Raw genomic sequence first — 14430 nt, 5'->3', positions numbered from 1 at the left:
TGGCCCCTATAGGTCACCTACCACACAAAGCCGCTCCATCAACACAGGGAAGCAGCAAAATGCAGAGACAAAGAAACATGTCACGAATGAAAGAAATGGAGGAAAGCAAACTACTGGACAACATAGAGTTCAGAACCACATTTATAAGGTTACTCAAGAATCTTCTAAAAACTGCTGAGGAACTTAGTGAGACCTTTAAGGATCTTAATGAGAATGCCAAAAAAATGGAAAAGGACCAGTCAGAAATTAAGCATACACTGTCTGAAATAAAGAATATACAGAAACTCAACTGTAGATCAACGTACTCCAAGAATCAAACCAAAAATCTGAAATATGAGGAAACAAAAAACACCCAACCAGAAAAACAAAAAGAAAAAAGAATCCAAAAACATGAAGATAGTGTAAGGAGCCTCTGGGACAACTTTAAGCGTACCAACATCCGAATTTTTGGGGTGCCAGAAGAAGAGAGAGAGCAAAATATTTAAAACCTATTAGAAGAAATAATGACAGAAAACTTTCCCTACCTGGTGAAAGAAATAGACTTACAAGTTCAGGAAGTGCACAGAACCCCATACAAGAGGAATCCAAAGAGGACCACACCAAGACACATCATAATTAAAATGCCAAGGGCAAAAGACAAAGAGAGAATCTTGAAAGCAGCAAGAGAAAAACGGTTAGTTACCTACAAGGGAGTACCCATATGACTGTCAGCTGATTTCTCTGCAGAAACTATGCAGGCCAGAAGGGAGTGGCAAGAAATATTCAAAGTGATGAACAGCAAGAACCTACAACCAAGATTACTCTATCCAGCAAAGCTATCATTCAGAATTGAAGGTCAGATAAAGAGCTTCACAGACAAGAAAAAGCTAAAGGAGTTCATCACCACCAAACCAGGATTATATGAAATGCTGAAGGGTATTCTTTAAGAAGAGGAAGAAGAAGAAAAAGGTAAAGATAAAAATTATGAACAACAAAATGACATCAAATACATACCTACCAACAATTGAATCTAAAAATCAAGTGAATAAAAAATCTGAAGAACAGAATGGACTGGTGAATATAATAGAATCAGGGACATAGAAAGGGAGTGGACTGACAATTCTCAGGGGGAAGGGGGTGTGAGGGGTGTGGGAAGAGATTGGACAAAAATCTTACACCTATGGATGAAGACAGTGGCGGGGGGTAAGGGCATGGGGTGGGGTGGGGAATCAGGTGGAGGGGAGCTATGGGGGGGGAAAAAAAGAGGAACACCTGTAATAATCTGAACAATAAAGATTTATTAAAAAAAAAAGATAGACTAGTCATGAAATCACAATGTAAATAAAGTAGATCAGATTAGCAGATCTACATGATGCTGCAATAACTTACTTCCCACATCAAACAAGATGTCTATATAAAAACTATTCTTACCGCCCTAACTGATTTGGCTTAGTGGATAGTGTCGGCTTGTGGACTGAAGGGTCCCTGGTTCGATTCCGGTCAAGGGCATGTACCTTGGTTGCAGGCACATCCCCAGTAGGAGGTGTGCAGGAGGCAGCTGATCCATGTTTCTCTCCCATCGATGTTTCTAACTCTCTATCCCTCTCCCTTCCTCTCTGTAAAAAAAATCAATAAACTATATTAAAAGAAAACCTATTCTTACCAAATCCATTGTCTAAAATTAATTTAATATTATTAAATTTAATTATTAAAGATTATCAAAATTATACACATCAAGCAAAAACTAGGAATGTGTGCAGGTTTGAGGACAGAGTGAATGAAGATAGGCCCCTGGTAAATATTGATTGGCTTAGTAAATGCTTGACCCTTCTTTTTAAAAGGAAAACAGTATTTTTGCTTTGTCTGAGTGGGACATATATGGAAATAAACATTAGTTTAGGCCTCTGGTTTTTTAAGAGTATTTTGCTGTCTTTATTGACTGCAGTTTTGTTTCATGTTTTTATGTATTTCTCAGAATGTCTGGGGCCAAAGCACATGATAGATATCTTTATACATATCCTGAATGGCAAATGCGGATACTGTGGGCTTTTCTTTGTGATGTGACAATGGGGCCCACAAACGCTTAGTTGTGCTGGGTGAGAGGAGGTCAGAGACCACTCACTGGGTTACTCAATCATCACGAAGTCTGGATACGCAGAATGAAAATTATTGGCATGTTTCTGTGAACATTACTTCCGGTAGCTTCACATTAGTCCACAAGCACAGAATCCCTAGACAGTCCCCACTGTGGAGGTGCCTCAGAGGGAATGAGCATTAGTCAAATGCGTACAATCCTGCAAGCTCAGCCTCCATACTTTGATGTACTCTCTCTCTCCTTTACTCTCAGCAGCTGGCTGCCTCTGGCCTCCCCACTGTGTCCATCTCCTGACCTCTTTCCTTTACTACTGCCCAAGGTCTGTGACTGCCCAGAGTCCCTATTACCATCTTTCTCCAGAACTTCCTTTTCACACTTTGGGCTCCCCACCCATCCAGGGTCAGTATTGGATAAATGGGAAATTCCAATGATGTCGCAGGAAAACTAGGAAGTGGTCTGATGAGTCATAAACGGCTATGTGCTTATAAGGTTTTAGAGTCTCCACTTACACTACAGAACATGACTTTTCTGTACAATCAAATGGATAATCTAGAAGAATTTTATATAACATAACGTTTCTACATCTCGTACTTTCTGCTTTCTTCTAGTATTTTCCTTACTTTATTACATACAAGAGAGTACAAGAAGGGGAAGCTCAAATTAATAAAAATTTAGTTAGGGAAATGTACTACTTTCCTGGGATTGTATGTGAATTTTATTAATCCTTTCTCCTAATTTGCAAAGACAATTGGCTACAGTCATATAGGATGATACCTCATAAGATCAATAACTACTTTTATTTTTTTTTATTTTTTTAAAATATATTTTATTGATATTTTACAGAGAGGAAGGGAGAGGGATAGTGAGTTAGAAACATCGATGAGAGAGACACATCGATCAGCTGCCTCCTGCACACCTCCTACTGGGGATGTGCCCACAACCAAGGTACGTGCCCTTGACCGGAATCAAACCTGGGACCTTTCAGTCTGCAGGCTGACGCTATCCACTGAGCCAAACTGGTTTCGGCTCAATACCTACTTTTAACTATTAGGAAAGAAAAACAACTCAGTGCTTTTTTTAAAAAAATTAAGAGTGCCCTGGTTGAGCAGTTCAGTCGGTTGAAGCATCGTCCTATATACCAAAAGGTTGTGGGTTTGATTCCTGGTCAGTGCACATACCTAGATTGCAGGTTTAATCCCCATTTGGGAATCAAACGGATTGATGTTTCTCTCTCACACTGATATTTTTCTCTCTCCCTCTCCTTTCCTTTCTCTCTAAAACGAGTATTTTTTTAAAAAAAGGATTGTACTTTACATTTGCCTAGTACTCTACATATATTACAACCATTTAATCTGCAACACCACCAAATGGCGTTTTATTTAGCTCTATAATCATGAGAAGGTATTATTCCCTTTTTATAGCTGAAGGAACAGGAACACAACAAGGTTAATTTTTTAAGGTCACAAAGCTTGACTATTAACTGGCAAAGCCGGAACTCTCACTGACATCTTCAAGTCTAAGGCCAAGGTTCTCCACTGAGGCCACCATCTCTGCCTTGGCAAGCTGCAATCCTAGTTTTCTCGATCTTCATACTTACCGCAAATAGAGCTGGTGCTCAGCAAATATGATGGTTTGATTTGGAGCAATCTAGACTAAGCTGCAAGGAATCTTCTACAGCCTTTGTAAAGACCGAGTTTCCTGACAACTATCACCAACCCCTTGGGCTGACAGCTGTTAAAATATATATTTTTTATTGATTTCAGAGAAGAAGGGAGAGGGGGAGAGAGAGATAGAAACATCAATGATGAGAGATAATCATTGATCGGCTGCCTCTTGTACACCCCCCTACTGGGGATTGAGGCTGAAACCCGAGCATGGGCCCTGACTGGGAATCAAACTGTAATCTGGTTCATAGGTTGACATGCAATCACTGGGTCACAATGGCTGGGCCTGAGAGCTCTTTTAAGGCAGCAACCACAGACCCCCTCCTTCCCCAGTGTCTAGCATACTGGGTGCTCATTTAAGTTCAACAGATACTTGAGAAATGAATGTTCAAGTAAATTTTACTATATAATCAAATCATAGAAAATTCTTCCATTAGAGATGGCAATGGGTACTTTACAGCCACCACCATATAAAAACATCAACAAAAAGAAGCATTTATAAAAAACCTCTCCCTAATGGCTTATAACAGAGACACCTATAGGGTTTTTCCAACTCCCAAAGTCTATGATTCCATGGCAAGTGTATTCCTGACAGGCAATTAAACCGTTCACCTAGAGCTGTGGTCGGCAAACTCATTAGACAACAGATCCAAATATCAACAGTACAACGATTGAAATTTCTTTTGAGAGCCAAATTTTTTAAACTTAAACTTCTTCTAATGCCACTTCTTCAAAATAGACTTGCCCAGGCCATGGGTTTTGTGGAAGAGCCACACTCAAGGGGCCAAAGGGCCGCATGTGGCTCGTGAGCCGCAGTTTGCCGACCACTGACCTAGAGCACCAATTATGTACAAATATAACTGGACTCACAGTTCAGAACCACCACATTGTTCTTAGTCTGCAGTATGCTTCTGGAAAAGCGACACTTCTGAGTATATGACAGGGAAGTTACCAATTCCAGAGGGAATGGTAATAGATGATAAGGTCGATCTGAGTCACAGTGGAACTGCTGTTTGTCAAGGCCTCTATGTCGTAAAAAGGAGCTATATTAAGAAAAATCATGCTAACTTTTATTTTCTCAAGAATATATGTCTGTTTGGATTTCTTTTTTTAGCGTCAAGTTCATTGTGCCATGAGCAGACAGGCAAGGTTTTTTTTGGTTTTGTTTTGTTTTGAAGTGTTTTTATTGATTTTAGAGAAGGGAAGGGAGAGGGATAAGGAGATAGAAACATTAATCAGCTGCCTCCTGCACGCTCCCTACTGGGGATCAAGCCCACAAACTGGGCATGTGCACCAACCAGGAACTGAACCAGTGACTTCCTGCTTCATGAGTCAATGCTCAACCACTGAGCCACCCCAACTGGGCTGACAGGAAAGTTTTGACCCCACCATAGAAATTATCTGAGTACTTCTGAGTTGTCCTGTACACAGGGAAGGGAGGTAGGCAGAGCGGGCCAAAGCAGTGTCTAAACTCAGCTAAGCTCTTCTGTGACTTCAGGGATTTGTGGATGTTCGCTTTGTTCATCTCCATTGCTTCTGTGTACCCTGCTGTGAACTGGCTATCACCTTGCTGGCTACCTATTTCATAGAGCTGCTGTAGCAGACTTAGAAAACATTTTGACCTCTCAAAGAAAGCACTGCATAGAGAACTGAAAGGGTCAAGTATGGCCAGCATTCCACTTCCTGTCTGAGGCAGGCAATTTCTCCAAAAAGTAAAGAGTTACTCTAGGTTATCTTTTCTAAATCAAAGTATCCTACAAATACTCTTTTCTGATGCCTTAATTAAGACAAAAAAATTTTCAGAAAAAGAAGTCATACAAATGGAATAATTCTGCAAATAGCTAAATTAAAAATTTTTTATTTAATATTTATAAATTTATGCAATATACAAGGTACTGAACTAGATGCTGTAGGGATATAGAATTATATAAGAAATGTCCATACGTACTCCCTTAGGGCCCCTGCACCTTAAAATGAAACTTTCATTTAAATGTCCTTCCCAAATAAAGATTTCGTTTCCCCTAGGACAGTGGTCGGCAAACTCATTAGTCAACAGAGCCAAATATCAACAGTACAACGATTGAAATTTCTTTTGAGAGCCAAATTTTTTAGACTTAAACTTCTTCTAACGCCACTTCTTCAAAATAGACTCACCCAGGCCGTGGTATTTTGTGGAAGAGCCACCCTCAAGGGGCCAAAGAGCCGCATGTGGCTCTCGAGCCGCAGTTTGCCGACTACTGCTAGGACATGGAAGAACAATTTTTTTTTCTCTGTTATTACTTTGTGGCTTCACAGAAAAATTCTAGAACACACTGGGGGAGAAACTCTTTTATCTGTTAGTTTCCACCAACACGCAGCAGCTTTCTCAAGAGTGACTGAGCTACAGAATGACTACAACTTCCAAAGTAACCTGATTAAATCTGACAGGCACATGACAGGGGAAGAAAGGAACCCATGTGACCTTCAATTTCAATAAGAAAAGTTGAAACATATTGTCAGAGAGCGCAGGAAGGAGATGAAGATCGTGTGGTTTGGGAAGATGAAGAACGATAGTATAGGAATATTCCAAATAACAGCAAGTCATTTGGGATTCCTGAATGCCCTGCCATAGTCAATCACATACAGCTACGCAAAAAAAGGAAAAGTTAAGGCCATCTCACGCCTCACTTCTGCTAGTGATTGAGCTTGAGAAAGAAAATTAAGACAATCTTTTCAGTCAAACACAGAAATTGCAGCCTGGACATTTAAGGAAATAAGCTCATGAGGTGGGGTAAATTACTTGTTTAGCAATTAGTCAAGTGTTCATACCCAATTAATTTAAAACAGAAAGCCCCAGATTTCCTTAAATCTTTACTGGTATTTGTTTGCTGGAACGGATTGTTCCAATATATAAATGCTTTGTATGTGTTTACTTTTCCCCCAAGATTTATGGCTAAACTGTTCTCAAAAATAGAATAAACTTAATATCCGCTTCTTTCACTTTTAACATTGTATTTTCCCAAAACCGCAGAACTGATGTTCTTCAACGAAGTGATTGCTGAGAACTAACTCTCATGTCCAAGAATGGGGCAATAAAAAAGGGTTTACACTCCAAGGCAAATAGGGCATACTCACGATAAAGTCAAGACCATTAAGAGAATCTACAACATCAAAATTTTGTAGTTATAGCTCTGATCGAGCCAAACCATCTTTTGAGACAGCCAATCACAAACAAGACAGCCGTATCTGGAGCTCAGACAGCAAGAGCAGGCAGCCTCTCCACGGAACTGGACACGACCCTCAGCCAGCTCTGTCCCGTGGTGTGCTCTCACATGCACCACATAAGCTAGTCTTAGTGATCCGTTTCTTTGTTTTTTTCCCTCCTTAAAAATGAAAAGTAGATCCACTTACATGGCTCTCTGGCAATGAACTGAGGTACAGTGTTGGGCAGAGGAGTACTGGGGTTTGGAGTCCCTACTAGTTTGTTCTTGGCCATCTTCGTGTTTGCCTTAGCAAACTCTAGTCGTAGTGTTTGCGGAATTTCAGGATCGAAGCGGATGCCCTTTGGAAATAAAAGAACAAATGGAAGATGTTTTCATTTCCTTAGAGTCAAACCGGAATGGTGACAAAATAAACACACCAGTAAATCCTGGCCTATCTGAAAAAGAAAAAAAGTCAGCAAGAGCTCTCATTCTCACTACTTGCACAGAATGCATAATAACTCATAACCCAACAAGTCCAGAAAGCCAGGGAGATTTCATTTACTTCTTTTTTAGTTACATGGGTTTTCAACTCTTCTTCATGGCTTTTCCTCTTGGACAAAAACATTCAAATTCAAGTTTTAAACTTAGACCAGTAAATTATGAGCACAGATAAACACTTCAATTAATGGTTACCAGTAAGAGTAAAAAGATTAGTGCAAAGCCCTGTGCAATACTAGAAAGTCTAACTCCTGATATAATAAAAGGCCCAGGCTTGACCCGCGTTCTGACAGACACTGACACTGACTTAATGCAATTCTTCAAGGCCTCAGTTTATAGAGGGGAATTCCCATCCCTATCTAACTGGAGAGCTTTTATAACAGTGACACATGTACTCATAGTTACTAAGACAGGAATTAAACACTTTTAAGATTTCAATATAACAAGTATCATTTAATTCCAGTTGTCTTATAAATTTACATAAAATCCAAATGTCTTGATGTGGTTAAGTCCTGATCTTGATTATAGCTGGCGTATTAGCTACACAGAGAAACAACAGATTATATGGGCCAGAGAGAGGATAGTCATTTCAATTACCCTGACCCCATTATTTCCTTTTACCTATAACAAAAACATTCAATGAAATCAATCACAAACACTATAAAATACAAGATTTAGGGCAAGATAAGTGTATTTTGAACCTCCCCACACCCATTCAAGAATGCCTCCATTGCTAAGCATGACAAATCATTTCATGACACCTATGTGCAATAATGGGGATTCTGAACCCAAACCACAGCATCAAAAAGATACACCAGTATAGTGTATAAACGTGCAACCAAGGTTTGTCTGCATATGTTTTGGAAAAGAAGTTCTGAAAATAACTATCCTAAAGAACACAGGTAGGCCTGTGGGCTCCAAAGCCCCCTCTCTTCTCCTTGATTAGCTTGAAGAAAAACAAGAGCAATTTTCACAGGAAATTAGTAAGAATCTCTGACTCTGCTGATCAGGATGAACAACTGAACTTCACATGCTTAGTTCCAAAATGGGAGGAAGAGCTTGTGAGTGGATGGAAACAGTAGTAAGAGAAGTAAGGTGGGGGAGAGAGGGAAGACAGGTCCTCTGGGAGGGACAACAAAGGCCACAGAGCCTGACCCAGATGTCCTGGTGGGTGGAATTTCTCTATGGGCCTGCTTTGAGATTCTCTTAGAAGAAACCAACTGAAGGTGGCAAACAGGTGTGTGTGTGTGGGGGGGGGGGGGGGGGAGGAGGCACACGGGGGGAAAGAAAGGGAAAGAAGAAAGGGACTCTAGTTGTGCAGCCCTAACCAACAACAAAAAGTGAAAAGGGGTGCGTTAGATGAGACAGAAACAGAAATTCTTTTAACTGGTCTCAGTTTTTGTTTTAATCTGGGAAACCTTAGTATTATATTGCTAAAAATGTATACAGTATAAGGAAAAAGAACAAAGCAAAATTCTGAAGCAGTGTTTGCTCCCATCCACTCTACTTAAGAGCATTTTACTCTATGAGCACTAATATCACAACAGAATAAACATTTCTAAACATGGACCTGAAGGCTGTGGTCTTTCTGGGAGGCAAGCGCAGTCCCTGTGTGTCATTTAAAGGTATGCTGTGACAGGACTGGCATATTCACATCACACACCCTCAGGCACACATGTGACAATCTGCCATCAGTTTCAGTATGTCCTCATCAGCACTAAACTCCATGAACCTTTTTATGAAGAAGCAACTTTCCTAAACCTGAGCCACATCAACCTGAGCACTGTGGCCTGGGCCACTGTAATGCAAGGAGAACATCCTGGGACCTGTCAGTCCTCCGGAGCTTCCAACGTCAGGTAATGAGGCTGCATATCTGAATTTGATGCCTCAACTTTTTCACTGGTGCTTCAGAGTCAACTGAGGCTCCACACATGTGCTTGCCTCCTACATAACCTAAGCTGGTGGCTCAGGTCCTAAAACACACCAAAAGAAGTCTCCCCCACCTCCCCCCCCCCCCCGTCTTTATGCCCCTCCTCCACTGAGAGAAAATAGCACCACCACCATGTTCCAAATCAAAGTTCCAGCTCCTTATTAAAAAAGCTAAGACGTTAAAATGACCTAATTTGTTTGGCAGCTTTTTCATAGGCTGGAGGCTTAGAATACAAGCCACATTCCTCTGATATCTTTAGCAGCAATACCATATTTGGTAATCAATATCCTGCTCAGCTCAGTTTCTATCCATAGGGATTAGCCAAGCCCAAAACATTTTAAATGTTCAAAGATGATGAAGAGGAGGCAGAGGGGGTGGGGTAGGGAGAATATGGAAGTAAAGAGGAAGAGATTTAAAAGAGGGAGATAGATAAGGAGGAGACGTGAAAAAACACCTTGTGCTTTTAATTAAAGCCTAACAAGATTATTTTCTGGCTACAGGGACTTCACATTAAATGCTGTCAGGATAAGATGACTGCCAAGTCAAATCTGTGCCTCTCAAAATCAACTTTTTTACTCTCTTGCCTTTACTTCACCAAAACCCATCTTATAATGAACTGAAACCTTTCCATGTGTAAATGCTGTCTTCTTTACAAGGTGAGGAGAAAGGACAGTTTCTGGACAGCAGTTATGATATCAATTTGAGAACAGTTACTTAGAAACAACCCAACCTGACAGGCTGCAGGGACAGCCAACAATCTTCAAGATGGGCCTAAAGCATTATGACCAAAGCAACAGAGGTTCATTATGAGCCTCAAGGGCTGAACTCCCTCCCCAGGGCCAACTCTGGGAGGTATAGACACTGTTGACAAATACAGTATCCTAAGTAGTCTAGTATATTTAAGAGTACACAAGAGCAGTTTCAAATCCATATGCTTATGTATTATGGACTGAATGTTGTGTCTTCCCAAAATTCTTATGTTAACCCCAATGTGATAGTAATTGAAGGTGGGGCCTTTGGGAAGTAATTAGGTTCAGATGAGGTCATGAGTGTGGGGCCCCTTTGATGGGATCAGTACCCTTAGAGGAAGAAATACCAGGGATTTTTACCAAGAACACACACCGAGGAAAGGCCATGTGAACACTTAGTGAGAAGCCGGTGGTCTGTAAGGAAGGGGGCCCTTGCCAGATACTGAATCTGTTGACAACTTGATCTTGGACTTTCTAGCCATCAGAACTAAGAAAATTAAATCTCTGTTGTTTGAGTCATCCAACATATGCTATTTTGTTACAGCAGCTGGAACTGACAGAGACATCACGTTAACAGTTTCCTTTCTTGGGCCATAGTTCCTAAAATACCTCATAGTATTCTCCTTGAAACTTCTGTGTTTCCACATAAGCAAACTTCCCCTCTTCTCTACCAATCACATACCCAACCCCACCTTTCACCTTACTGCAGGTGACTCAACCAACAGGAAGAGTTTTATTTAACAACTTTTATAATGCCTGGTACATGTGATCACTAGAAGGCCTCATGATTCAATCTCAAAAGCTACAGAGAACAATTAAGAGACATGAAATAAAACTGAAATTCCACATTTACACACTACAATGCTCTAAACTCAAAGAAAGTCAGTTATTGCATTCAAGACTATTGAGGGAATTTTTTAAAAATCCCTTTTCACTTACATGTAAATAAAGCTCAAGAACTATTTGTGAATAGAAAGGTTAAAAAGAGAATTTTCTGGACTTAGGAGACTGGAACAGACCAGACATAAAGCAACCAGAGCCTCCCTGGAAAGAGACGTTGGTTGGGATGGTTATTCTGCTAGTCCTGGGAAGGGCACCAGAGGCCAATGTCTAGCTAGGTTCTGTGCCCTTACTCCCATGACAATAGCTGACTATTTAAGGGACAGATGCTGCCCAAAGTGACCAAAAATGCTTTTCTGTTCTGAAGATTTCAACCTTGAATGCAGAGATATAGAAAATGAAGGTGGTTGGAGCTGAGTCACATTAATAGTCTTCCACTAGAGAAACATCTATGAAATCCTGCCACTGAGGTCTTCAGAGCTGTCCTGATGTCTGATGGAATCTTGTTGATTTGTGAGCTACCAGGTATCCCAGTGTCCTTATGAATGGTTCTACTGTTAAAGTTGGTTTATTTATACTGGACAATTATTTTAGGGACAATGGAAGCATTCATTAGAGAGAGAGAAAAAAACAAAAACAGTAAAGAATAAAACAAGGCTATATGTATTTACTAAGAAATATGCCCATGGCAATATTATGTTTAAAAAAAGGTACTTAACAATGTTTAGTAGTCTTGGGGGACCCTGTATATGTGTGAACACATTAGTCTATCTGTGTAAGCCCAGGAATGTTTATAATAATAATGTGACAACCATCCTGTTAACAGTGGAAACTTTGGTGGTGGTGGTGGTGGGAATAGGAGCAAGAGGGAACGGGACCATGACTTCTATTGTTTAATTTTATATTGCTTGAACTTACAAGTGTGTATAATTTATAAATTTATGATTTTTTAAATAGTGTGAGAGAGCCAGAATAAGTAATTTCCTATGGAGTACTAGTAGAGCCAGAGCAGATCTAGAAGTAATAGATATGTAGACAACCAGGCACAGAGTATTCAACCAGCAAGGCTGGTATTTTTTTTGTTTTGTTAAGTTCTTAAAATACTTTATCCTATCTAATAAAAGAGTAATATGCAAATTGACCATACCTCTGCTACACCCACAAGCCACGCCCATCAGCCAATCAGGAGTGAGTATGCAAATTAACCCAACCAAGATGGCTACAGCCACAGAGCGAGCAGGAGGCTTGGGTTTCCCCAGCAATGGAGGAAGCCAAGCTTCCTGCACACCCTAGCTGGCCATGGACTCCACTCAAGGCTACAAAGTTTCAATTATAGAAGATAAATAAATCCCAACAAAGATGGCGGCAGCCACAGAGCTGGAGAGAGCAGGAGGCTTGGGTTTCCCTGGCAATGGAGGAAGCCAAGCTTCCTGGGCTGCCTTGGCCTCTGCTCAAGGCTACAAAGTTTCAATTATAGAAGATAAATAAATCCCAAATACCAGGGCCTCCGCCTGGGTTGTTGTTGGACGTGGCTGGCCTGCAAATGACCACAGGCCGCTCGCCCAGGCCACCCCATGCCCCAAGGGGAACCCCCACCCTGATCCGGGACACTCTTCAGGGCAAACCAGCTGGCCCCCACCCGTGCACCAGGCCTCTCTCCTATCTAATAAAAGAGTAATATGCAAATTGACCATCACTCCAACACACAAAATGGCTGCCCCCCATGTGGACACAAGATGGCCACCACAAGATGGCCAGCAGGGGAGGGACCAGGTCTGCAAGGGAGGGCAGTTAGGGGTGACCAGGCCAGCAGAGGAGGGCAGTTGGGGATGACCGGGCCTGCAGGGAAGGGCAGTTTGGGGGGACCCAGGCCTGCAGGGGAGGGCAGTTGGGGGGTACCAGGCCTGCAGGGGAGGGCAGTTAGGAAAAAACAGGCTGGCAGGGGAGTGGTTAGGGGTGATCAGGCTGGCAGGCAGAAGCGGTTAGGGGCAATCAGGTAGGCAGGCAGGCGAGCAGTTGGGAGCCAGCAGTGCCCGTTTAGAAGTCTCAGATTGGAGAGGGTGCAGGCTGGGCTGAGGGACACACACACCCCCATGCACAAATTTTGTGCACCGGGCCTCTAGTTTTGAAATAATTTCAGACTTTTAAAAAAGTCGCAGATGTAGAGTTCCTATATACCCTTTGCTCAGATTTGCCACACCAACTTTTATTTTCTCCTCCCTGAATAGGTTTAAGAATAAGTTGAAAGTATGATGTCCCTTTACCCTTTATAGTTTGATTTCCTAAAAACATCTGTTTTCCTGAGCCAAGATATAATCCAGATTTATATATAGCATTCAGTTGTCATCTCTTCAGTCTCCTGAAGTATTTTCCTCAGTCCTTGTCTTTTATGACCTTGACATTTTTGAAGAGTACAGTTGGCTATTTATTTTGTACAATGACCCTCAATTTGGGTTTATGTGACTTCTTAATTAGATTCAGGTTATGCATTTTTGGCAGAAATAAGAGATTTGTATCATTTGCAATGCATCATGATATCATTTTTGTCTCATTCACTAGCGATAATAACTTTGATCACTTGTCAAGTTTCTCACTGTAAGGTCACTAATTTCCCTTTTTAATTATTAAGTATCTCATATAGGGAGATATTTTGAGACCATATAAATATCTATTTCTCAATAAACTTTCACCCAGAAATTTTATCATCTGTTGATGATTCTTACCTAAAGCAATCATTATTACTGTGGTTGCCAAATGATTTGCTAATCATTCCTTCTGTATTTATCAGTTTTCTCCTTTGTTTACTATCTATTCATTAATTTGTTCATTAATTCACTCACACATCAGTGGTGATTCATAGCTTATTTTATTCTAGGATTCATAATTTATTATTATCACTTGTTTTGGTGCTAAAATTTTCTAAGATTTATATTTACACACACACACACACACACACACACACACACACACACATGCTTTCCCATCTACATCTATTTCAATATATTAAAAACACAAGTGTGTACTGATAGCTCCAATTCAAATCCAACACAATTGGGTTAATTTAACCTTTTCTTTATGTATTCGTAAGTCCTTCTCTGAATGTTAGCTCACATTATCAACTATACATTTATTTATTTATTTGCTCAGTACAGGAATGTATACAAAGTAGTTTCAGAATTGCTAAATAATATCAACAAAAAAAACACCCAAACTAATAAACTAATTTTCATTATTCATTTAAAGTTCCTTTTGTCTTTAGCCTAAAACTAGCAGTCAATATGTATATGTAAGAATTATTTGGTTTAGTTCTCCTGGGCCCTCCTCCTCCCGTTCAGTGTGGCTGTATTATTCACTTGAAATAGATTCATCCATTTCTGTTTGTACTCAGTTTAGGGTCCCTCTCCATCATTGTCTTCACGTTATTTTCTCTCTACCTATGTATTTACAGCAGGTAAAATTGTTTTACTATTTAAAAAGTTAAAGTTAATTCATC

At 40.5% G+C, this 14430-nt stretch overlaps 1 protein-coding gene across 5 annotated transcripts in view; it reads right to left on the bottom strand.

The window, feature by feature from the left end:
* RBPMS (RNA binding protein, mRNA processing factor) overlaps window positions 1-14430 on the bottom strand; it is a 175757-nt gene that overhangs the window by 59775 nt on the left and 101552 nt on the right. For all 5 annotated transcript variants that reach the window (XM_080658959.1, XM_080658958.1, XM_080658960.1 and 2 more), the window contains exon 5: window positions 7129-7279. In XM_080658959.1, the coding sequence (XP_080515085.1) occupies window positions 7129-7279 (151 nt within the window). The remainder of the gene's footprint in view (window positions 1-7128; window positions 7280-14430) is intronic.

The sequence above is a fragment of the Plecotus auritus genome (assembly GCF_963455305.1).
Source record: "Plecotus auritus genome assembly, chromosome: 3".
Classification (NCBI taxonomy): Eukaryota; Metazoa; Chordata; class Mammalia; order Chiroptera; family Vespertilionidae; genus Plecotus; species Plecotus auritus.
This window is presented reverse-complemented; position numbering and strand designations above follow the sequence as displayed.